Source organism: Penaeus japonicus, unplaced genomic scaffold (assembly GCF_977035675.1).
Source record: "Penaeus japonicus unplaced genomic scaffold, GWHDUDI00000001_assembly GWHDUDI00000021, whole genome shotgun sequence".
In the NCBI taxonomy this organism is placed as follows: domain Eukaryota; kingdom Metazoa; phylum Arthropoda; class Malacostraca; order Decapoda; family Penaeidae; genus Penaeus; species Penaeus japonicus.
In genome coordinates, this window is record NW_028234423.1 from 30,809,147 (window position 1) to 30,831,646 (window position 22,500).

General features: G+C 44.3%; 3 protein-coding genes, 1 long non-coding RNA gene and 2 other non-coding genes across 8 annotated transcripts in view; 4 read left to right on the forward strand and 2 right to left on the reverse strand.

Moving 5' to 3' along the window:
• The window catches only part of LOC122262843 (secernin-3), a 28,044-nt gene extending 27,126 nt beyond the window's left edge, over positions 1–918 (reverse strand). Inside the window, exon 1 of one of the 2 annotated variants that reach the window (XM_043031021.2) lies at positions 781–918. The gene's annotated coding sequence lies outside the window, so the exon portion shown is untranslated. Of the gene's footprint in view, positions 1–338; positions 466–780 lie in introns of those variants that run through there. The other variant, XM_043031020.2, reaches the window with a different exon arrangement.
• LOC147469573 (uncharacterized) lies at positions 797–1,516 on the forward strand. The gene is made up of 2 exons (XR_015192041.1): positions 797–909; positions 1,316–1,516. It is a non-coding gene; the product is annotated as an uncharacterized LOC147469573 (long non-coding RNA).
• kdn (citrate synthase) lies at positions 1,447–14,968 on the forward strand. Of its 2 annotated transcripts, none has more exons than XM_043031017.2 (8): positions 1,447–1,586; positions 9,045–9,209; positions 9,553–9,750; positions 11,534–11,722; positions 12,277–12,476; positions 13,144–13,276; positions 13,383–13,586; positions 13,790–14,968. In XM_043031017.2, the coding sequence occupies exons 1-8, from the start codon at positions 1,539–1,541 to the stop codon at positions 14,072–14,074; spliced, it is 1,422 nt and encodes a 473-aa protein (XP_042886951.1). In that variant the 5' UTR covers positions 1,447–1,538; the 3' UTR covers positions 14,075–14,968. The 2 variants fall into 2 exon arrangements, with proteins under 2 accessions (XP_042886951.1, XP_042886953.1); XM_043031019.2 differs by having other exon boundaries at positions 1,452–1,586; positions 9,048–9,209.
• On the forward strand, positions 11,856–12,143 carry LOC147469574 (Nuclear RNase P). The gene has a single exon (XR_015192051.1).
• Positions 12,727–13,014, forward strand: LOC147469575 (Nuclear RNase P). The gene has a single exon (XR_015192050.1).
• A 2,251-nt stretch (positions 14,969–17,219) lies between the features above and the next one.
• LOC122262846 (uncharacterized) overlaps positions 17,220–22,500 on the reverse strand; it is a 15,687-nt gene continuing 10,406 nt past the window's right edge. The window contains exons 2-4 of the mRNA XM_086548985.1: positions 21,861–22,071; positions 18,324–18,420; positions 17,220–17,975 (exon numbers count right to left, since the gene is read on the reverse strand). Of these exons, the coding sequence (XP_086405111.1) occupies positions 17,806–17,975; positions 18,324–18,420; positions 21,861–22,064 (471 nt within the window). The 5' untranslated portion in view covers positions 22,065–22,071 and the 3' untranslated portion in view covers positions 17,220–17,805. The remainder of the gene's footprint in view (positions 17,976–18,323; positions 18,421–21,860; positions 22,072–22,500) is intronic.

Consider the following 22,500-nt stretch of genomic DNA (forward strand, 5'->3'; position numbering starts at 1 on the left):
GTGCAAATTCATCAAGACTGTTGACGTGTCAATGCATAGAGGGACTACAGTTGCACCTCTCTCTCTCCCTCTCTTTGTCTGCCTGCCCACCCCGCCCTATTTCTTTTTTTATTTCTATCTGTTTCAATCTTGTTTTTTCTCGATTTCTGTCTTACTTTCCAATCTGTCTCAGACTATTTTCCACTCAAATTACTTTCCAAGTTGTTTCTTTTGCGGCCAAACCCCTATTGCCAATTGGAAATTCTCCCTTAGATTCTCTCATAAGCTAGTCAAACACTACCTGCTAGTAAATCTAATAATGGTTTATGATTCTAATCAAGCCATAACTAAGAACAGACCCTTTTTTAATTGTTTTTTCCACGCCGAAAATCTCGAGTCCGGAGCACACTCAGAGAAGCGTGAGAGAACTGTCAAATGTCCTCATGCTCGCTTCAGGGCCCGCCGCTCGCCTCGCCTCATTCCTCCTCTTATTCGGCCCATACCCAACTGGCACGGATTTGCAGTATGCAATCCGAGAGCCCGAACCCCCACCGTGTTCTCGTCACCCCATGCGGCTCCTTCGATGGGCGTGCACAGCAGAGAGAAGGAGAGAAATGAGCGAGACGGAGGGGCTTCCCCGGCGAGCATCTCGAGGCCTCCGCCCCAATCCTCATCCCTTCTGCAGCCAGATTGGCGCCTCTCTCGCCCTACTGGGCTAGCTTTGCGCCCTCTCGCCTTTAGCTCTGGCTGCTCCTGACTCTAAGTGAGTCGCCAGAGCGAGTGGCAGGGCGGCGCACGTACCTTCAGGAGAAAAATGGGGGAATCCTGTCAGCAGCTGAGTTTCCTCCGCAACGCAAGCAGACGATGCACGGCGATCCAAGTAGGGAACACGACATCGGCAAAAGCGAAAGGGCTCGCGCTCGCTCTATGGTAATTACTATCATTTTCAAGGTCTACGATAGATTTCCATTCGTATAAATGAAAAAAAATAAACTTTCCATCTAAAAATATCATCTCTCTCTATGATCGCGTTACAGAACTGATTCATGTAGGTGTTTGCACTTTCTTCGTATCTGTTAAATTACTTTCTGATTTTAAGGTATGTGTATTTGTAATTATAATATTAATGTCTACAAAAGGCCTATTATTATTTATTTGTTGCTTGCGCTCTTTTTTTAATATGCAACGTAAGCCATTAAGGATGAGTTGATACTCAAGGCGCATGGAGGCAAATGGAAGAAGATCAAATCCGAGCATGATGAGAAACATATTTTTATTATCTTAGAGAGATATATAACAAAACCAGAAGCCAGTTAGAAAATAAAACCTTCAAAAGTTCCCCCACGCCCCGAAAGGGAGCGAGGAGGAGCAGGCGACGTCGTGTCGGAGAGCCAGTCACGTGAGCAGACGACGTCGTGTTCCGTCTGGGAGCGAGCGAGAGGGTCAGGCAGCAGTGAGGCACCAGACTGCGAGGGACGCGAACCAGCGCTCACTTGTCTCCGGCTCCGCTCCATCCATCCTCTGTGCACGGGAATAGAAAAGAAAAAAGGACGACGACCATGGCCTTGTTCAGGAACGCCGCCGCGAGGCTCTTAGGACACCAGCAGGTAGGGAGACGGAGAGGAGAAGGGCGCGGCGGGAGTGAGAAAGAGAAGAGCGAAAGAAGCCGGTGGGAGCGCGGGTTCGGGATCAGCTGAGTGAGCCGGACATGTCACTCTTGCGTAATATCCTCGGCCCCCCTCTCTCTCACTCTCTCTCTCTCTCTCTCTCGGAATTATGCATGAGGCTTCATTACTCACGCCCTTCGTGTAACTTTGCCCTGATATGAGCAGATAAATCACTCCTGAATACCGCCGGCGCCTTAGATCGATCCCCTTGGAAACGCCCTGTGATGAAAAGGAGTTATTTATTTACCTAATAATACATTCAGCTTAGGCTAGCAACGGCGCCATGGAAAGTAGGCTATGGGGGTTTTTATTCCTTTCTTTTCTTTTTTTTTTGTTTCACTCCAATTTTTACTTTTACTCTTATTTTCGTCATTTAGGGAATTAGTTTGAGGATTCGCGACCTTGTTTCACCTTCCCCGTTTCGCGTGGATAGGAGAGGGGTGAGATCGGTCGGCTGTAGGTAGTGAGTAGGCTCGTGTGCCGGGAATGTGAGGTGACGAGGAGGCCGGGTTGCATGACGGTGCTCTGTGGGCTGGCTCTTTCTCTCTTTCCTCTCTCTCTCTCTCTCATCAGCCTTTCCTCTCTCTCTCATCAGCCTTTCCTTTCTCTCATCAGCCTTTCCTTTCTCTCATCAGCCTTTCCTTTCTCTCATCAGCCTTTCCTCTCTCTCTCTCATCTTTTTCTCCTCTCTCTCTCTCTCATCTTTTTCTCCTCTCTCTCTCTCTCATCTTTTTCTCCTCTCTCTCTCTCTCATCTTTTTCTCCTCTCTCTCTCTCTCATCTTTTTCTCCTCTCTCTCTCTCTCTCTCTCTCTCTCTCTCTCACATATTTATATATATACATATTCACACACTTTACTTACATATGTGCTTGCATATGGTAAATGATATTACCTGGTACAGTTCACTGGCATTATTCATTTATCAAAAATATGTAAATCTTTCAAATCATCTGACTGTCCATGTGAATTGGGAAATATGAACAAAATCCCAGCTCTAAAGTTTTTATCTGATACGTTACACGAAGCCCCTCGAGATTACTAACTCTATAATTATCCCAGTAATTGGGTTGATTGCATAAACAGATAGCTTTATTTCTCAATATGCCTCTCTCCCCCCAGTCCGACCACTCGCTTTGTCATATTTGAGTGTATGTAAACTTTCTAAAAATCCTTTGAATACCAAAATGTCTATTAAAATCAATGTTATAATTTAGTGGTATGGCTTTGTGTGAAGCAAGTGGACAGAGGGTGGAATTGGTTGCTTAGGTGGAAGCATGGTTCTTCGTGTTTGATTTTGGTGTATCGTTGAACAAAATTGGTGGTCATTTCTGTTCTGAGTGAGCTTTCCTTATGTACATTTTGAAAAGGGCTTCATTGTCTGAGAAATGGAATATTATTTTATGAAAAATCTGAACTGGAAATTTTCTTTGTATTAATTATAGAATTTTTAAGACCTGCTGGCCACAGGCATTGCACTGATCAGCACCCTGTTAAAGGTGAAGGAACCAATTACTCATAATCTGGCAAGGTGGAGCTTGTAGACCTCCCTGTAGAGGGAGTTTCATGTAACCTGGTGCGTAAGTAGGTCTTTTTCAGACCATATGTTTTGGGATTTTTATTTTGAACTTTTTGTTCTGATTAGAAAAAAAAAACTATTTTTCCAAATTCTATTTAATCTGAGATTTTACTCAATACTTTTAACTTGCCAGATAGTGGTGGTATCAAGTAATCAGCATGGCCTCTGCACTTCACAAACACCAAACCACAAATAATCTAGCAAGACTGGTTTCTTATTTAACAAGAAGTTAATCACTAAGGCCTACAAGAACTAATTTATAAAACTAAAATTCTTCAAGATGTATATGCTATCTATGATGGCTGCATGCAAGTGTTTGATGCATTAGGGCACCCATAGGCGGGATGTTTTTAGATATCTTTATCAAAGTGCTGTTTAATTACACAGTCACCAAGGAAAACCTAGACCTCACAAACAAGACTGTGTGACTGGGCAAACTTTATTCGGGAGATGTTGATAGCCTGGTGCCTTGATGACGTAGCAAAGAGAATTGCTCATGAAAACTGAATTATAGGAATTGACTAATCAAAGTTTAGCAAGAAAGAATATAACCCAGACAGGGTCATTGCGGGTCTGTGGGATTTTTGATGGAATTGCTGCTAGACCAAAGAAATTATCTCGTCCCACTAAAGACGAGGAATAATGATTCTCTCATTGATTACATAGCACCAGAAACTACAATCACATCAGGTTGCTAGAAAGTGTATGATTGCTTTGCTAAAGAAGCTTATAAGTGCCTAAAAGTTGACCATGAATATAATTATGAACATAATAAATAGAACACACAGGGAAAGGGAAAGTAGCATGATCTTTATGATGCAATATCCAGAAGCCATCAAACAAACAATAGCACCAATATCTCCTTGCTGCATCAAAGCTTCATTCCACATCCTCATAAGGTCATATACGTCAGTGGTAGACAAGATGTATGGTTACAAATTATATGTAAAGGATGGTGTACAGGGGCCAAAGTTCCCTGGTTTGTGGGTTTGGTGGAGATGATGTTTACATGCTGATGATTTTTATGAATGCATGGTTATAACAATGGCAAATTACCATGGCAAGACAGACATAATTTTACTTATCAGTGTTTGTTCACTGACATTGAATCAGCAGTGAACAATGATACCACTCCCTTATCTGACCTTGCATGGAATCAGAATGAAATATAATTCCATAAGGTGCATTCATTCTGCATGATGCCTGGACTTAGCCTAAGGCTTTATGCTTACTGAGGATGGACAGTTGATGCCAGTCATCATGCAGTCCCCTACATGTACCTTTAAAATCTAGCATTTGAAGTTGGTGCTGTGGAGTTTGAATTCTCTCTCTCTCTCTCTCTCTCTCTCTCTCTCTCTCTCTCTCTCTCTCTCTCTCTCTCTCTCTCTCTTTCCTTCTCTCCTCTCTTCTTTCCTTCCTTTTTTTTTCCTCTCTCTTTCTCTCTCTCTTTCTCTCTCCCTCTCTCTCCCTCTCTCTCTCTCTCTCTCTCTCTCTCCCCCCCCCCCCCCCCATTAGTTTACATCTTCATGGGAAAAAACAAGTGTTACATAACCTTGTAAGTTGAGGATTTGCTCCTTTTCATTTTAAACTCTAGAATTTTTACGGTAGACAATGCTCCATCAGTTTAACCTCATATAGGGCCAGGAAGTATCTAGTTAAGGCAATACATCAAGAGTGTTGTGTAGTTGAGTGATGGAAGGCTTCAAGCATAAAAGATTCGTCTGAAGGCTATCTGATTTTTGCGTCCTTGGGGGTGGAGTAGGAGGAGAGATATGAGGTGCCAAAGGTCTAATCACGCAAGTCGTCCAATCACGTGTGATGGCAGAGTTTTTGACGTCTTATCAACAACCTTGACCAAGTATGCTGGGAGTTAGGGATGACTTTGCCTTTTTTTTTCTCTCTTCTCTTTTTCTCTTATCTGTTTTTTCCCTTTTTCTTTTTTATTTTCTCCTACCCCTCCCCCCTCACAACATAGGATAAGATTAGAAAAGCTATGAATGAAAACAAGTTAACAATGGAAGATATGTAATCATTAACATCAGAATTTGTTTTATATGAAATTGATATGTCAATTAAAAAATTTCATTATTATTCTCGTTCATACCTTTTGTACATTTCACAATGAGGCCTGTTCACTGATAAGGAGTTTAAAGGTAATCTTCCATGGGATTTATCACATTTTATCTTGAATCTAACCCCAACCAATAGAAGAATTGAAATGCCACCATGGGCTTTTTTTACTTTATTAACACGGATGTTGAATAGTTGCAAGTCACCTTGCTACATTGGGAGGCTTTGGGCGACATTGGAAGACGTAATGAAAGCATTTGTTGCTGGTTTCTCTTCTGGAAGGAAATTCAAGGTCTTTTCTTGTAATGTAACACTTGAATTAATATAACAAATGCAAATTGTACTTGGCACTTTACTAGGTTTGTTGGCATCCTCTGACCTTGATGGAGGTTGTGTATGTCCATAGCTATTTCCCCCCACCCCCCTTTTTTTTTTTTCTTCATGTACCACTACTTTTGATAAGATACTTATTTGTGAATTCTGTATTGCCTTTTAACTCTATACAGTCATTTAGGTCTGTATGGTATACACTTCACAAACTCACTTGTTATGAGCCACCTAAGAGTTCAGAACAGAAATGTGATCTCAAAGAAGTACAGGGTACCTGAAACTAGGTATCACCTGGTATTAATATTGGCACCTCAATTGTTTTTGCTTTGGGGTTTGGGAAGTGGCACTCTTATTTATAGCTCCTGACGTAGCTCTGTGGTTCCTTGGAAGAGAGCCAGGCTGAGAGAGCTTACACGGCTGCCATATGACAAGAGTGGAAGCAGATTTTTGTGCATGACTTGGCAGGTGCAGATCCCTTTGGTCTTGACCTTCGTGCTCGTTCGTACCTCGTTGTGAAGTTCAGCATTTCTCACCGGTGCTTGAATTCGTACTGATGCTTGTTGGTATATGCTTTTGCCAGTGTCCAGTTTTGCTCGTATTTGAAGCTTTTGTTAGAAGGGAATTGTATTGGGACAGTTTATATTCTATTATCATGAGGACAGGCCCAAGGTGAACTGTTATTGTAAACCTTCAACAATGCATTAAGAAGAAAGTTAAATGGGATAGATAAGTTCAAGCATGTAATGTTTTTTCTTAAAGTAGAGAGATTCTGAGATGCTGGGAAAGAGGAGGCTGGAAGTTTTTTTCTAGAGCCTAGAGGCTTTGAGTCAGACAGCTCATTGTTTAGGACAAACTTGGGAAGGACGAGAATCCAAGAAATAGTTTCTTATTTCTATCAAACCTCAGACTTAATGGCTAATCTGAGGGCATAAGAGGGTGAGGGGGGGGGGGCAGGCAGTCAGGCAGGCAAATGAAGTAATATAACTAATAACAGTATGACCTCCGTAATAAGAACATTAAGGCTCCTCCTAATAAAGCAGACCCAGTGGTCTTTTAACTTTTCATGCAATGCAATGCAACTCATGCCTGTTCAAAATTTTTAAAATGCTCATTAATTTTCATGTAATGAAAGTGCAGGGAGACTAGGAAAATAATAGAAAGTAAGTCAGTGTAAGATGAGTCACTGGGAAGATAAGATTACTTAAGTAAAAAGAGAGAGAGGGAGGGAGGGAGGGAGGGAGGGAGGGGGGGGGGTTAGGAAAGGTTATCAAGGACTGATGAAAGATTTTTCTTCTTAAATATTGTGCAAGTGGTCAGGGTAAAATGCTGAGGTAGAAGATACTTCATGCAATACATTTAGATGTGTTCATCCTCTTTAAGTCCATCTGCCTTAAGTATATTTTTGCTGCTCCCATTTCTGGTGCTGTATTCACGGGTATTCAAGCACTTGCTGCATGGCTGCTTTCTGTATCTGACTTGTAAGCTTTTCCTCATTTTACTCTATTGACTTAAGTGTTTTTCCTTGATTATCATTGTTATTACTGGAACCTAACTGGTGCTAACTCTCATTTCCATGGGAGCAGATAATTTGGTACACAGCATGTAGATTCTTATTTAACACTTTCATTGTGTCTATTATATAACAGACTTTTCACCAAAACCCATTAAGCCCTATTTGCCACAATTATACACACCATATGAAAAACTTTTTTTTATATACCAATCTTTCACTGAATGAGATGTGTACTATCCATTAACATATCTGGTACTGTTGGAAAGTTTCCAAGAAACCACACTTAAGTTATTTTCCCCATACAAATAACCCCCATATAGGCCTTCTTCTCCTAGTAAATGTATGATAATTTAGTGTGAAATATTAATGTGAGCTGCACAGCCTATTTCGTTCTGGCAAATGCCCTATTGTATCCTCCACTTTATTTCCCTCCAGAGACCATACTGTATGCAACATACAACCACTTCTGTAATCTTCATCTCCTCCTCCTCCTCCTCCTCCCTCTTTCTCCACTGTTTTTACAAATAATTTTATGTAGGATATACATAAATAACTTTATTATTTGGATGAATCTGTTCAATCATTTCCATTTTCATTAGCTGGAGGGTTTGCTTTTCAAAGGGCTAACCCCTTGACTACAATGATGCCTAAATAGTTGTCGTCATAGTAAAGCAGAGACTCCCAGTGTCAGTCTGGCATATGCTAGATAGGTCACAGGTGTTGTGGATGACCTCTCACATTAAGCTGTTATACTGGCTTGAAGGTGTTGGTTGAGGGTAACTCATTGCTGTTTTTGCAAATTTCATTTCCTCCCCCAGTTATGAGGACAATACTGATTGTACGTTTTGGGGAAGCTGTAGTCATGATTTTAGAGCAGGGTAGTGATAGATATTAATTTAATCTTGGTATGTAAGTTATATTCATTAAAGACAAAAAAAATTATTAGCACTTAGAGTATGCCCATAGAGATGGTATGAATAAGGACTGCAGAAATGTAAAATAGGATGCATAATAGATAATTGCTGGATGATAGTAATCATTATTAAGGATTCAAGTTAACCCATTGCGAAGTGTGCCATGACATACACAATGCATGAACTTTGGTGTGACGATGAGCGTCATGACACGCATGACGTTCAGGGATTTTGGGTCACTTAGTTTATTGTGCTATTTTTAATGAGTGATTAATGATAATTGCAGTCATTATTATAATTGCTGTAATATTAAGCAAAATGGGTTTCACCTAATATTCAAAACCTAGATGGCACCACTTTCTTCTAGCAACAGCAGGAGAAAGAGCCTTGAATGGCACCCATCAATGATTTTTATAGAGGGATGGCACACAGCAAGTACCACTTATGAAGGATGTGCAGGCAAATATGAAAAATAAGGTTGCTTTTTGTCCTCGCATAAAACAGCAATACTTCTAGCACACTGAGCATAAATGAAACAATGAGCTTATACAGACCTTATATTGATCAAGCATCAAGCAGTGAATGTGTCAACGTTCCTGAAAAAACATTGCCCAACATGCAGTTATGAAATTATCAACAGAGTGAGGGAATGGTTTCTTGTCACTTGCTCTTGTGAAGTTCTCAATCTAGCATGATTTAGCCTTCCATGTTTTTCAAAGAGTAGAATGGCTTTGATATCTCTTGAGCCTAGGCTTCAAAGACATCATGAGGTATAGCGCTTACTGATGTAATTGTTGCATTGGCAAGTTGATTGTAGTAACTGTAATTCATTACTAATTACTCTTATAAAACAGTTACAATGATTTAGCAAAGACTTGAGTTGTTTTCATGACGAATAGGTCAAAAACACAACCTCTGGAGAGTGTTGAATGCTTGAAGATGAAAGAAATCTGTGTAGATATCTGGCATAGAATAACCTCCTGTTTTCCTTCCAGAAGGCGTCCCCCCTGGCTGCCCTAGCCACCCGCGCACAGTACTCGAGCGAGTGCACCGATCTCAGGGAGGTGATGGCCCAGAAGATCCCGGCCATGCAGGAAGAGGTGAAGGCTTTCCGCAAAGAATATGGTAACACTAAAGTTGGAGAGATCACCGTCGATATGGTAAGTCTTCACTTTTGATTCCTGTTCCTTGGCTTCTGTTTTATACACCAGTAATTGATTTATCTCGATTAATCTCTTAGTTACAGTTCCATGGCCACTGTTTCATGACTGAATTTGAGCACCATTGTATTAGAATGAGATCTGTCATTGTTACTATATTTGCTCTTCGAGAATTTTTTTTACCTTTCATGTTTTTCTTAAAAAGATAAATGAATAATAAATAAAGTATCTATTCATGTCAGGAAATTCTGTAACTAACTTCTGTACTTGGCCTTGTTGAACCAGTGCATAATTAGTCTGGTGTGAAAAGTGAAAGTAACAGCCCATGGCCATTGTCCAACAGATGTATGGTGGCATGAGGGGTATGAAGGGCCTGGTGACAGAGACTTCCGTGTTGGATCCTGAAGAGGGCATCCGGTTTCGTGGTTACTCCATCCCTGAGTGCCAGGAGCTCTTGCCTGCCGCTGAAGGAGGTGCTGAACCCTTGCCGGAAGGTCTCTTTTGGCTCCTCTGCACTGGCGACATCCCCACCAAGGCTCAGGTGAGACCATGTTGTACATCTTGATTCGAGTTCTTCAGGGGGTTGCAGGAGGACTTGAACCTACTAGTTGGAGGAAGCGCTGAAGTGAAGGATCACTCACGGGAGGAAAGCACCTACAAAGATAGTTTGACCCCCTAGAACTAAATAAGATCTTGCTGGGAAATGCTGTAAGTGTGAACTTCGAGTTTGATGAGAGGATTGGAAATTTGGATTAGCTTTCCTAGTTGGCCTCCTCCTCCTCCTCCTCCTCCTCCTCCTCCTCCTACCTTCCCCCCTCCTCCTACCTTCCCTCCTCCTACCTTCCCCCCTCCTCCCTCCTCCCCCTCCTCCTACCTTCCCCCCTCCCCCACCACATCATCATTATCTCCATCCCCTTCCTCCTTCTCCTTCTCCTTCTCCTTCTCCTTTTATAAATTATCTGCCTTCTATCTCTCCGTTTTTTTTTTTAACCATCTCTACACACCAAAATCTATATCTCCAAACCTTTCAATCTCTTTTTACTTTAAAATACTAAATACAGTTGATGAGAGGATTGGAAATTTGGATTAGCTTTCCTAGTTGGCCTCCTCCTCCTCCTCCTCCTCCTCCTCCTCCTACCTTCCCCCCTCCTCCTACCTTCCCTCCTCCTACCTTCCCCCTCCTCCTCCTTCCCCCTCACCTTCCTACCTTCCCCCCTCCCCCACCACATCATCATTATCTCCATCCCCTTCCTCCTTCTCCTTCTCCTTCTCCTTCTCCTTTTATAAATTATCTGCCTTCTATCTCTCCGTTTTAACTTCTCTCACACCATCTATATCTCCAACTTTTCATCTCTTTTTCCTTAAAATTACTAAATATATTAGGCCTTTTTGTCAACCAAATGGCTGAGTGGGTAACCAAGACTACTTTAAAGAGCTGAAAGAAGGTAAATTTACATGATGAGAGGTGAATGCTGCAACTTTCCTGCTTGACATGATCTCCTTCAGAGCATATTCAGTGCTTGCTTAGGGGAATGGAGCAGCCAGCCAGAACTTGGCATTAACCCCTAATGCATAGCAAAGTTTAAAGAATGAATCAGCATGGGACAAAAGAGGCATTGTATTTTTTTGATACTTTAAGACCGTGATGTCTATTAAAGTTCTGTCTGTGATATGGATAATATAGGTAATTAGATTTTGTTAAGGATAGGAGGGTGATTGCCAAGGTTTGTTCAGTGTGCATGCAAAGGTCAGAGCAATAATTGTTGTATTATGTATTTTTAAAGGTTGACTTTTTGTGATGGACTAATGGAAACCTATAAAAAAAAAAAAAAAAAATGTATGCAAATATCTAGACATACCTAAATTATATCTCTTATTTTTAAGTTGGTCTTTTATTTTATTTTATTTATTTATTTTTTTTTCCCAGGTTGAGATATTAGTTACCTTTGTTTTCAGTTTCTCAGAGACCTTTGTTTTGCAACTGCATTAGCTTTCCTGACAGAAGTAGCTTTTACAATGAGGGGGTACAATTATTGCAAGTCTGTCCTACTCACCCCAGACATTCTTCTTGTTAAACTGAAAAGGGATGAATGCATTAGTGTTCCTAAAGGAAAAGGTTTCAATAATTCTGGCCCTTGATCTTTCTTTTTTTTTTTTCTTTTTTTTTTCCCCTTCCTCCTCCCTTTTAGAAAACCTAGGATGTCTGTTGGTAGATGAGTAGACAAATTATTTGTATATTAGCGGATGAGAGGACCCATTATTTGTCAAACTTGATGTGAAATGAAAGCTGACAAGGCAATTGCCTGTTTTCTCTTATTTAACAGGTTGATTCCCTGTCAAAGGAGTGGGCCAACCGTGCCGACTTGCCCCCTCACATCGTCAACATGCTCAACAACTTCCCCTCCAACCTCCACCCTATGGCCCAGTTCTCTGCCGCCATCACTGCCTTGAACTCGGAGAGCAAGTTTGCGAAGGGCTACAGCGAGGGTGTACCCAAGGGGAAGTACTGGGAGGTATGTTATATGATCTCTAAAACATTGAGAGAGAGAGAGAAAAATAAAGCATAACATAACAAATATTCAGTGAGCAATGATGAGAAAACTCATGCGAAGGTCGGTCCTTTTGTGGGCTTGATATGGGTGACAAGGTAGCGCAAGCTCACTCTAGGGGTCAGAAAGTAGTACTTTGTTACTAATATTACCCCTGGGAAGGTCTGAGAGAAGAGTCAAGTATGCTCTTGCAGGGCAGCCTCCAAGAGGAGGAACAGGACAACAGAAAGGCCCTGATTGGAAGTATATCAAGGACGCCTTGGACATCTGTCTAAAGGTGGAGATTCTTCCAGTCTTGGTTGGGAGTCCTGTGACTAGCTTAGTTGAGTGTGATGAGTGAGGTGGCTTGCGGGCCATAACTCAATTCAGACTATTCTGTGCTACCGAGTCCCCTGCCAAGTCCTGCACTAGTGAAGTGGACTGAATGTGCAAAGATTATGAGAGCTGAGCGGTTAGATTTAGGTTAGCTTTGTTTTCCGAAACAATGGTGTAGGTTCTGTACAATGTTGCTATTTCAGTTGTGCTTCGAGGACTCCCTCGACTTGATTGCCAAGCTTCCCACTGTAGCAGCTACAATCTACCGCAACCTTTACCGTGACGGAACCAGCATTGGAGCTATTGACACCTCAAAAGATTGGTCAGCAAATTTCACTGCCATGCTTGGCTATGACGACCCTCAGTTTGTCGAACTCATGCGTCTATATCTCACTATTCATAGGTAAGTAATTGTGTTTCATCTGTATAGTAATTTTGTTAGTTTCCTTGGTAGCCTAGACTATGTAATAGTATTTTTTTTTTATATTTTATTCTTGTTTATGTATGAAAATTGTATAATTCTAAAAGTTCTTAATCATTACAATTTTAAGTTTTCACGTAAGGTATTTATATTCTCCATAACTTCAGTAAGAGCAATGATGAAAGAACTCATGCGAAGGTCGGTCCTTTTGTGGGCTTGATATGGGTGACAAGGTAGCGCAAGCTCACTCTAGGGGTCAGAAAGTAGTACTTTGTTACTAATATTACCCCTGGGAAGGTCTGAGAGAAGAGTCAAGTATGCTCTTGCAGGGCAACCTCCAAGAGGAGGAACAGGACAACAGAAAGGCCCTGATTGGAAGTATATCAAGGACGCCTTGGACATCTGTCTAAAGGTGGAGATTCTTCCAGTCTTGGTTGGGAGTCCTGTGACTAGCTTAGTTGAGTGTGATGAGTGAGGTGGCTTGCGGGCCATAACTCAATTCAGACTATTCTGTGCTACCGAGTCCCTTGCCAAGTCCTGCACTAGTGAAGTGGACTGAATGTGCAAAGATTATGAGAGCTGAGCGGTTAGATTTTAACATTGCTGTTAGGGGAGGTGACTTTCCTTTACTAAATTTGTCATCTCTTAGTGACCACGAAGGAGGCAATGTGTCTGCCCACACAACCCATCTGGTAGCGTCTGCCCTCTCTGACCCCTACCTTTCCTTCGCGGCTGGCATGAATGGATTGGCAGGACCTCTTCATGGCCTTGCAAACCAGGAGGTGAGTGCCGTGCTTGTACGTAGGGATTGTGAGGACACGCTGTGGTGTTAGCTTGTATTGAACCCTTAGCAATCTAGAATTAAAATATCTGGTTAACTCCCTCTAGGTGCTGCTGTGGGTCACAAAGCTGCGATCTGAGATTGGTGATGACGTCACTGAGGAGCAGTTGAAGGATTTCATCTGGAAGACACTCAAGTCAGGCCAGGTTGTCCCAGGTTATGGCCACGCTGTGCTGCGCAAGACAGATCCGCGTTACACCTGCCAGCGAGAATTTGCCCTTAAGCACTTGCCAGATGACAAACTCTTCAAGGTTTGTAAATTATTGATTTTCATTAAGTCTTGATTAAATTTATGGTGAAAAGTAATGCTGTAGTTAATTTTTTTTTATCATAATCTAAGTTTCATGAAGTTATGGTTAGCTGTAATACTAGTCTTCATTTAATTTTGTATGTGTGTGCATTCATCACTTGCATTATCTTTCCTGAGAAAAAAAAAACTTCTGAATATTTACAGTTGGTGGCCAAGCTGTACAACGTCGTGCCACCAATCTTGACTGAGCTCGGCAAGGTGAAGAACCCATGGCCCAATGTGGATGCTCACTCAGGCGTCCTCCTCCAGTACTACGGCATGACTGAAATGAACTACTACACTGTACTCTTCGGCGTGTCCCGTGCCCTGGGAGTCCTCTCGTCGCTCGTGTGGGACAGGGCTCTTGGCCTGCCCATCGAGAGACCGAAGTCCATGAGCACAGAAGGGCTCAAGAAGCTGGTCGGAGCCTCAGCCGCTCAGGGGGCGTAGGCTCGTTTGAAATTTTGTGCTTGCATTCAAGTCGGCTCTGCGGTGGAACAAAGAATCGGGTTCACAAATGTACCTCACCCTGTGATCAATTTATTGTTCATGTATTTAGATACCCTTGACTGTTGTGGATCCACTGGCTCAGGTGCAAGGTGCTAGTGTACACTTGTACTCGGGAACATCTGTCTGCTGTTTTGAAAAGTAGGCCACCTTGCATTTTGATCCTAGACCTGATGTACCAATTAGATCTATTAAGCATCACAAATAGAATTTGTAAGCAAAATTGATAATTACATAAATCTTCCAGCATTTTGTGACAACTGAAGATATTTTCGGTACAGGTATTTTTTGTAGTAAATTTTTAAACTATGGGAGATGAAGAACCGAGGGAAATGATTTTATGATAATGTTGCAAGGAGTAGGGTAAGAATATATTTTAGACTTTATTTATTTTTTCCTTTCTTCTACATGCATTTCACTTACACTACATAAGGAGACAGCTATGTAATTTTCAGAACATGTGATTTTTTTTGGAAAACCTATACATGATTTATTTATTCCTATCCTCGTGCAATGAAAGGCAACCTAGAATGAGAACTATTAAGGCAAGTGTTATCTCTTTATTTTTATTTTGGTTGTCATGTCGAGGGTTAAATCGTGTTGCATTGGCCTTATTTGAAGTTTACCATAGTGTCATTCACGTGGCAACTTTGGGCAAGGGTAATGTAATAAATTAAACCTATTTATATAGCCCAGAGTGGGTTGGTCGTCTCCCACGAAGGGCAGGACGCGAGTTGTACTGTAAATAAACTGTATAAATAATTTTTGGTAGGTGTCCCGCGACTGCCAATTATTGTAAGGAGTACAAAATTATAAAGGATGTTTTAGTAAATCGAAGTGTATTGTTTTATAACCCCCCTAAGTCTCGGATCAAACATCCCCCCTCCTCGCCTTACCTTCAGTGCCAGAAGCAAAGAAGGGAGAACAATACAATACCCAAACACTGTCTTACTATGTAGCGCGGGGGCCTTTTCCAGATCACTCAAAAGCACGTCGTTTGGTTTCCCTTCCCTTTTCCTTCCCTTTACCCTCCCTCCTTCCCTTTCGAGCCGTCTCACCATTAGAATGAAACCGAAATTGGTTCACAGCGTTGTAGGAAAATGAATGAATGCCAGAACCACCGTAGGTAGCTGGTCTTTGGGAGTCTCGACTTGTGATGAAAGCACTTAAAAACGTGAATAGTAATCGTTAGTGTATTTAAAAAAAACGAGACCACTTTAACACCGGTCTTCACACAACCAGATTTTTTAGAGATACGACTTGTGCATTGTACAATTTTTCTCCAAGATACGGGATGTTCTTGTACTTAATCGTTTACAACGGTGCAGTCGCATGTGTTGCAGCATCCTGTAAACCAATCTCAGGAGACCGATCAACTTCGGACGATGGGCCAGATATGAAATATGATGACCTAATGTTAGCATGAGCGAGATAGTTCCTCCATGCTAAAAAAAAAAAAATCTTGTGCAGTATTAGTAAAAATAATTACTTGAATGAAACTTGTTATTTTGATAAATTTTGTTGAAATGTATATCAAAACTTTATGATGTACTGTACAGAGTTAACTCAATAAATCCATATATCTAGTGTATAATCTAATCTTGAGTCCTAACTATCACGTTTCCCTCCACACTTGTCTGGAGGGAAGCAAGCAGTTAAATAAATTAACGGTTAAACAAGTAAACCAGTGTTTACCGGTGAGATGAGATTTAGTAAAAAAAAACAACTAAACTGTAAAAGCTTGTGCTGCAGTACAGTTATCACAGGAAAAATAAAAACGTGTCATGCTCAGATAATCTGGTTCTTAAAAAATAATAATTATTATGCCGTGCTAATTTTCATACTTGAACAGCAACTATGTGGTGAAACTGGATAAACATAGCTGCATGTATGATTAATTTATTATATAGCTGCACATTTCATTAAAAAAACACGAAAGTCGCAATACATTTATTTTGTGTTCTAGTTTGACCGTTAATCGTATGATTTAAAAGCTAAGAATAAAATTGAATTCTATTTTTTGTGGTTGCTAGTCGGTTCCCCCAAGATTGCTCAATGCAACATAGTCGCCACTCGGTTATTTTGAGAATCTTTCTTTCGCAACTACCTCCCTTACCCACACTTTCTGTCCCTTATCCCTCGACACTGCATTTGTCTCTCCCTCGTCCCTATTCACTCTATCACACACTCCATATCCCTCGCTCACTCCTCTCATTCCCTCACTCACACTCTTCCTCTCCCTCGCTCAACCTCGTCCTTTTTTTTCCTCCCTTTCTCTCTCCTTTCCCTTTCCTTTTGCCTCTCTCGCTACCCACACTTTTTTTTTCTTCTTTCCCTCCGGTCACTTACAGTCTTCTGGCTTTTCGTTTTTCACTCTCTCAATGCTGCTGGTTACCCTACATGTTGTCACGGCAGATAGATTTAAATGACCAATCTCTCTCTCTCTCTCTCTCTCTCTCTCTCTCTCTCTCTCTCTCTCTCTCTCTCTCTCTCTCTCTCTCTCTCTCTCTCTCTCTCTCTCATCTCTCATCCTCTCTCTCATCTCTCTCTCCATCTCTCATCTCTCTCTCACTCCTCAACTTCCCTCACTTCCCACACATCTCACTCCCTCACTCCCTCACTCCTATCTCTCTCCCTCTCCCTCTCCCCCCCTCCCCCCCCCCCCCCTCTCTCTCTTTCCCCCCCCCTCCCGCCCCCCCCCCCCCCTCAGTATCTCTCTCTCTCTTTCTCTTTCTCTTTCTCTTTCTCTTATTCTCTCTCTCTTATTCTCTCTCTCTCTCTCTCTCTCTCTCTCTCTCTCTCTCTCTCTCTCTCTCTCTCTCTCTCTCTCTCTCTCTCTCTCTCTCTCTCTCTCTCTCTCTCTCTCTCTCGAACACACACACACACACACAGCTAATACTTTCCATTATTTTCAGAGGAACAGCAGGTAATAGTAATCATACCAGATAAACAAACAGTTTAAGATTAGGCAACCAGTCAACCTACCAATCCGGATCAAGAATTCTTGGTAATTACCGATTGTCAAAATGAAGAGAACTATTGACGTTTCTGTTTCTGTTTCGGTTCCGCCGGTGAATCAATACAAGAATTGGAAGCAGTTTTAAACTTTTATTCGAGAATGCATATACTGCGTAGTTAAGGTATTGTTTTTGAAATATATATGGATATGGATACGTATGTGTATTTATATGCGTGTATATATATATATATATATATATATATATATATATATATATATATATATATATATAATGTATGTAGATATGTATTTATTTATTTATATATGTATATGTATATGTATACATATACACACAAATACACATGAGCATATAAATATATACATATATATAAACATCCACATATAGATATATAGATATATAGATATATTGGTATATTTGCATATGTATATCACGAGATACAAAGCCTTCGGCACCGGTTGTCAAGTGAGATTCCCTCTTGACATCAACCACGAAGCCATTAATTACTATGATGTCATCATGACGTCACTACTACAGCATAAAAATACAACTAGTGACGTTTACTAAATAACCATGGCGTCACCATGACATCTCATCACAACACGAAATCACAGATGACGACACAAACAGGAGGAGGAGGAGGAGGAGGAGGACGGAGGACGTGAAGGAGGAGAAAGGATCGAGCCGAGGTCCTCCTCACTTGCAGCGCTTAAAGGCGGCGCCGCAGAAGGAGACGAGCTCGGGCGTGTCGCACTGCTGGCAGGCTGAGGCGAGTGGGCGGCAGCACAGGAAGTGGTCGCGACAGCACAGCGGCCACAGCGAGGGCTCCATGCTGTTACACTCGCTGCGGCACTGCATGCAAGACTCTGCAAGGTGGAGAAGGGGCGGTTAAGGGCTGGCGGAAGGGCCATGTAGCAAGGACGAGGGAATTCAAGGAAGGTGAGGTGATGAGGGATAGCGAGAGGGGAAGGAGAAACAGAACGAGGGATAAGAAGGGGAACAGGAGGTAGAGGACGAAGGTTAAGAAGGAGGGAGAAGGTAGAGGACGAGAGATAGCAAGAGAAAGAGGAGGCAGAGGACGAGGGATAACAAGAGGGAGGAAAGGAGACAGAGAACGAGTGATAACAAGAGGGGGGGAGGGGAATAGGAATCAGAGGACTAGGGACAACAAGAAAGGACTGGATATAGACGACAAAGACATACGTGAAACCAACCTGAGGTGCAGTTGAAGGTGCTCGACGCTAGCTCCTGCCTGCACACGGCGCCCCTCTCGCCTCGAGGACAAGGGCTCTTGCCGATGGTGTTGTCGTCCTGCCGAAAAAGTGGACATCGAAGTTACGTGAGAAAAACGACCTGGATGCGGGGCTCACGAAGCCGAAGATGGGAAATAAGAGGAATGAAAAGGAGAAGGAGGAATAAAGAGAAAAGGAGGAGGAGGAGGACTAAAAAGAAAAGGAGGAAGAGGAGGGAGAGATGGAGGAGGAGGAGGAAGAGGAAAATGGGGTGGAAGAGGAGTTGAAAAGGAACGAGAAGGAAGAAACGGAAGGAGAAGCTGGGGGTAAAGAAGCAGAAAGACAAAAAGGAGGAGAGGAACTAGTAAAAGAAGAGAAGAAAAAGGGAGGGAAAAAAGAAGAGGAGGGGAAGAAATAGAGGGAAGAAATGAGAATATTGACAAGGAGAAAAGGAAGACAAGAAGTAAAAGTGAAGAGAAGAAGCAAAGGACTAGAAAGGCTGGACGTTAAATAATAATTTCTCATCGACATCTATTCATCAGTGATTATTTAATGATATTTATATATCGGATAAACGTCTATCAAAGTTGCTCTGCAGTTGCATCAGTGAGTCCAGTTAGCAAAGATTACAGTGGCAACACCCTTTAAATGTCATGTATGTCAAAATTATTCAAGAGTTTGCTGCACACAGAAGAAAAAAAAGGAAAAAGAAAAGGGAAAATAAAAAGTAAAAAAACAAAAAAGAAATAAAAACCCGCAGCCTGGACCGCCATTTCACAAAACCTGTTCCACGGCTTTTGTCAGTGACGTCACAAGGTCGCCTGGTTTTCGGAGTGTAACTGTGCTCGCGGTGCATTGTTTGGGAGGGAGAAAAATGGAGAAGGGGAGAGAAAGAGGGGGTGGGAGTGGGAGAGAGAGAGAGAGAAGAGGAGAATGAGGGAGAGGGAGGCAAACGTTGAGAAGGAGTGGGAAAGGGGGGAGGAGAGAGAGGGGTGGTGGAAAGGAGAGGGAGAGGGAGAGGGGTGGAGGGGTGAGTGAGAAGGTGAGAGAGGGAGACGCACCGACAGCCGAAGGCTAGTCTGGCCCACCCTCTCTTTCTTCCTTTTTTAATCCAAGAGAGGACCAGGGTTTCCCCTTCCTCCCTCCCTCTCCAAGGAGCACTAACGGCAGAAGGCTGGTCCGGCTTTCTCCCTTTGTCCCTCCCTCTCTCCCTCCCTCTCTCCCTGAGAAGCACTCACGGCAGAAGGCTGGTCCGGCTTTCTCCCTTTGTCCCTCCCTCTCTCCCTCCCTCTCTCCCTGAGAAGCACTCACGGCAGAAGGCTGGTCCGGCTTTCTCCCTTTGTCCCTCCCTCTCTCCCTCCCTCTCTCCCTGAGAAGCACTCACGGCAGAAGGCTGGTCCGGCTTTCTCCCTTTGTCCCTCCCTCTCTCCCTCCCTCTCTCCCTGAGAAGCACTCACGGCAGAAGGCTGGTCCGGCTTTCTCCCTTTGTCCCTCCCTCTCTCCCTCCCTCTCTCCCTGAGAAGCACTCACGGCAGAAGGCTGGTCCGGCTTTCTCCCTTTGTCCCTCCCTCTCTCCCTCCCTCTCTCCCTGAGAAGCACTCACGGCAGAAGGCTGGTCCGGCTTTCTCCCTTTGTCCCTCCCTCTCTCCCTCTCTTTCTCCCTGAAAAGCACTCACGGCAGAAGGCTGGTCCGGCTTTCTCCCTTTGTCCCTCCCTCTCTCCCTCTCTTTCTCCCTGAAAAGCACTCACGGCAGAAGGCTGGTCCGGCTTTCTCCCTTTGTCCCTCCCTCTCTCCCTGAGAAGCACTCACGGCAGAAGGCTGGTCCGGCTTTCTCCCTTTGTCCCTCCCTCTCTCCCTCCCTCTCTCCCTGAGAAGCACTCACGGCAGAAGGCTGGTCCGGCTTTCTCCCTTAGTCCCTCCCTCTCTCCCTCCCTCTCTCCCTGAGAAGCACTCACGGCAGAAGGCTGGTCCGGCTTTCTCCCTTTGTCCCTCCCTCTCTCCCTCCCTCTCTCCCTGAGAAGCACTCACGGCAGAAGGCTGGTCCGGCTTTCTCCCTTTGTCCCTCCCTCTCTCCCTCCCTCTCTCCCTGAGAAGCACTCACGGCAGAAGGCTGGTCCGGCTTTCTCCCTTTGTCCCTCCCTCTCTCCCTGAGAAGCACTCACGGCAGAAGGCTGGTCCGGCTTTCTCCCTTTGTCCCTCCCTCTCTCCCTGAGAAGCACTCACGGCAGAAGGCTGGTCCGGCTTTCTCCCTTTGTCCCTCCCTCTCTCCCTCTCTTTCTCCCTGAGAAGCACTCACGGCAGAAGGCTGGTCCGGCTTTCTCCCTTTGTCCCTCCCTCTCTCCCTCCCTCTCTCCCTGAGAAGCACTCACGGCAGAAGGCTGGTCCGGCTTTCTCCCTTTGTCCCTCCCTCTCTCCCTGAGAAGCACTCACGGCAGAAGGCTGATCCGGCTTTCTCCCTTTGTCCCTCCCTCTCTCCCTCCCTCTCTCCCTGAGAAGCACTCACGGCAGAAGGCTGGTCCGGCTTTCTCCCTTTGTCCCTCCCTCTCTCCCTCCCTCTCTCCCTGAGAAGCACTCACGGCAGAAGGCTGGTCCGGCTTTCTCCCTTTGTCCCTCCCTCTCTCCCTCCCTCTCTCCCTGAGAAGCACTCACGGCAGAAGGCTGGTCCGGCTTTCTCCCTTTGTCCCTCCCTCTCTCCCTCCCTCTCTCCCTGAGAAGCACTCACGGCAGAAGGCTGATCCGGCTTTCTCCCTTTGTCCCTCCCTCTCTCCCTCCCTCTCTCCCTGAGAAGCACTCACGGCAGAAGGCTGGTCCGGCTTTCTGATCTCCCTTTGTCCCTCCCTCTGTCCCTCCCTCTCTCCCTGAGAAGCACTCACGGCAGAAGGCTGGTCCGGCTTTCTCTTTTCATCCCTCCCTCTCTCCCTCCCTCTCTCCCTGAGAAGCACTCACGGCAGAAGGCTGGTCCGGCTTTCTCCCTTTGTCCCTCCCTCTCTCCCTCCCTCTCTCCCTGAGAAGCACTCACGGCAGAAGGCTGGTCCGGCTTTCTCCCTTTGTCCCTCCCTCTCTCCCTGAGAAGCACTCACGGCAGAAGGCTGGTCCGGCTTTCTCCCTTTGTCCCTCCCTCTCTCCCTCCCTCTCTCCCTGAGAAGCACTCACGGCAGAAGGCTGGTCCGGCTTTCTCCCTTTGTCCCTCCCTCTCTCCCTCCCTCTCTCCCTGAGAAGCACTCACGGCAGAAGGCTGGTCCGGCTTTCTCCCTTTGTCCCTCCCTCTCTCCCTCCCTCTCTCCCTGAGAAGCACTCACGGCAGAAGGCTGGTCCGGCTTTCTCCCTTTGTCCCTCCCTCTCTCCCTCCCTCTCTCCCTGAGAAGCACTCACGGCAGAAGGCTGGTCCGGCTTTCTCCCTTTGTCCCTCCCTCTCTCCCTCTCTTTCTCCCTGAAAAGCACTCACGGCAGAAGGCTGGTCCGGCTTTCTCCCTTTGTCCCTCCCTCTCTCCCTCTCTTTCTCCCTGAAAAGCACTCACGGCAGAAGGCTGGTCCGGCTCGGCGTCCTCGTCGGGGAAGACGTTGGGGATGAACGTGGCGGAGCGGTGCCTCATCGGCTGCTCCGGGACGTCGCTGGGAGGTTCCTCTGCCTGGGCGCTCGCGCGGGCGGCGAGGGCAAGGAGGACGAGGGGGAGGAGGAGCAGGGCCTGCGAGCGGGGCGTCGCCGACAGTCTCACTTGCATCGTGGTTCTGCGGGGGGAGGGGGAACAGAGTGAAGAAGCTGCAAGGATAGACATTCATAAATGGACGCACGTGCATACATGTACAGAAGCACACACACGCACTGTAGTCTGTTCCCTAATCCATGTTGCTCTCTTCCTATCCCTCAGATTAATTCTCAGCATGATCCTTTTCATTCCTCTCTGAGCACTCGCAAATTTTCTCTCAGGTAATTTGGTTACAGTCCATGTTCTGGCCCATGTATCATGCGGGGAAAATGGTGGTTGATGGCTTTTTTTTCTTTGGACGTAATGACAAGGAACCCCTTATTACGTTACTTTGTCTGTCGAAGCCTCCCCAACCTAGCCTACTCGTCCCTTTATCTCACGGAATATATTTGCTTGTATGAGCAGCCTTAGGTTTATATCCACTCGTCCACTACTTCTAGTGCCTCACCTT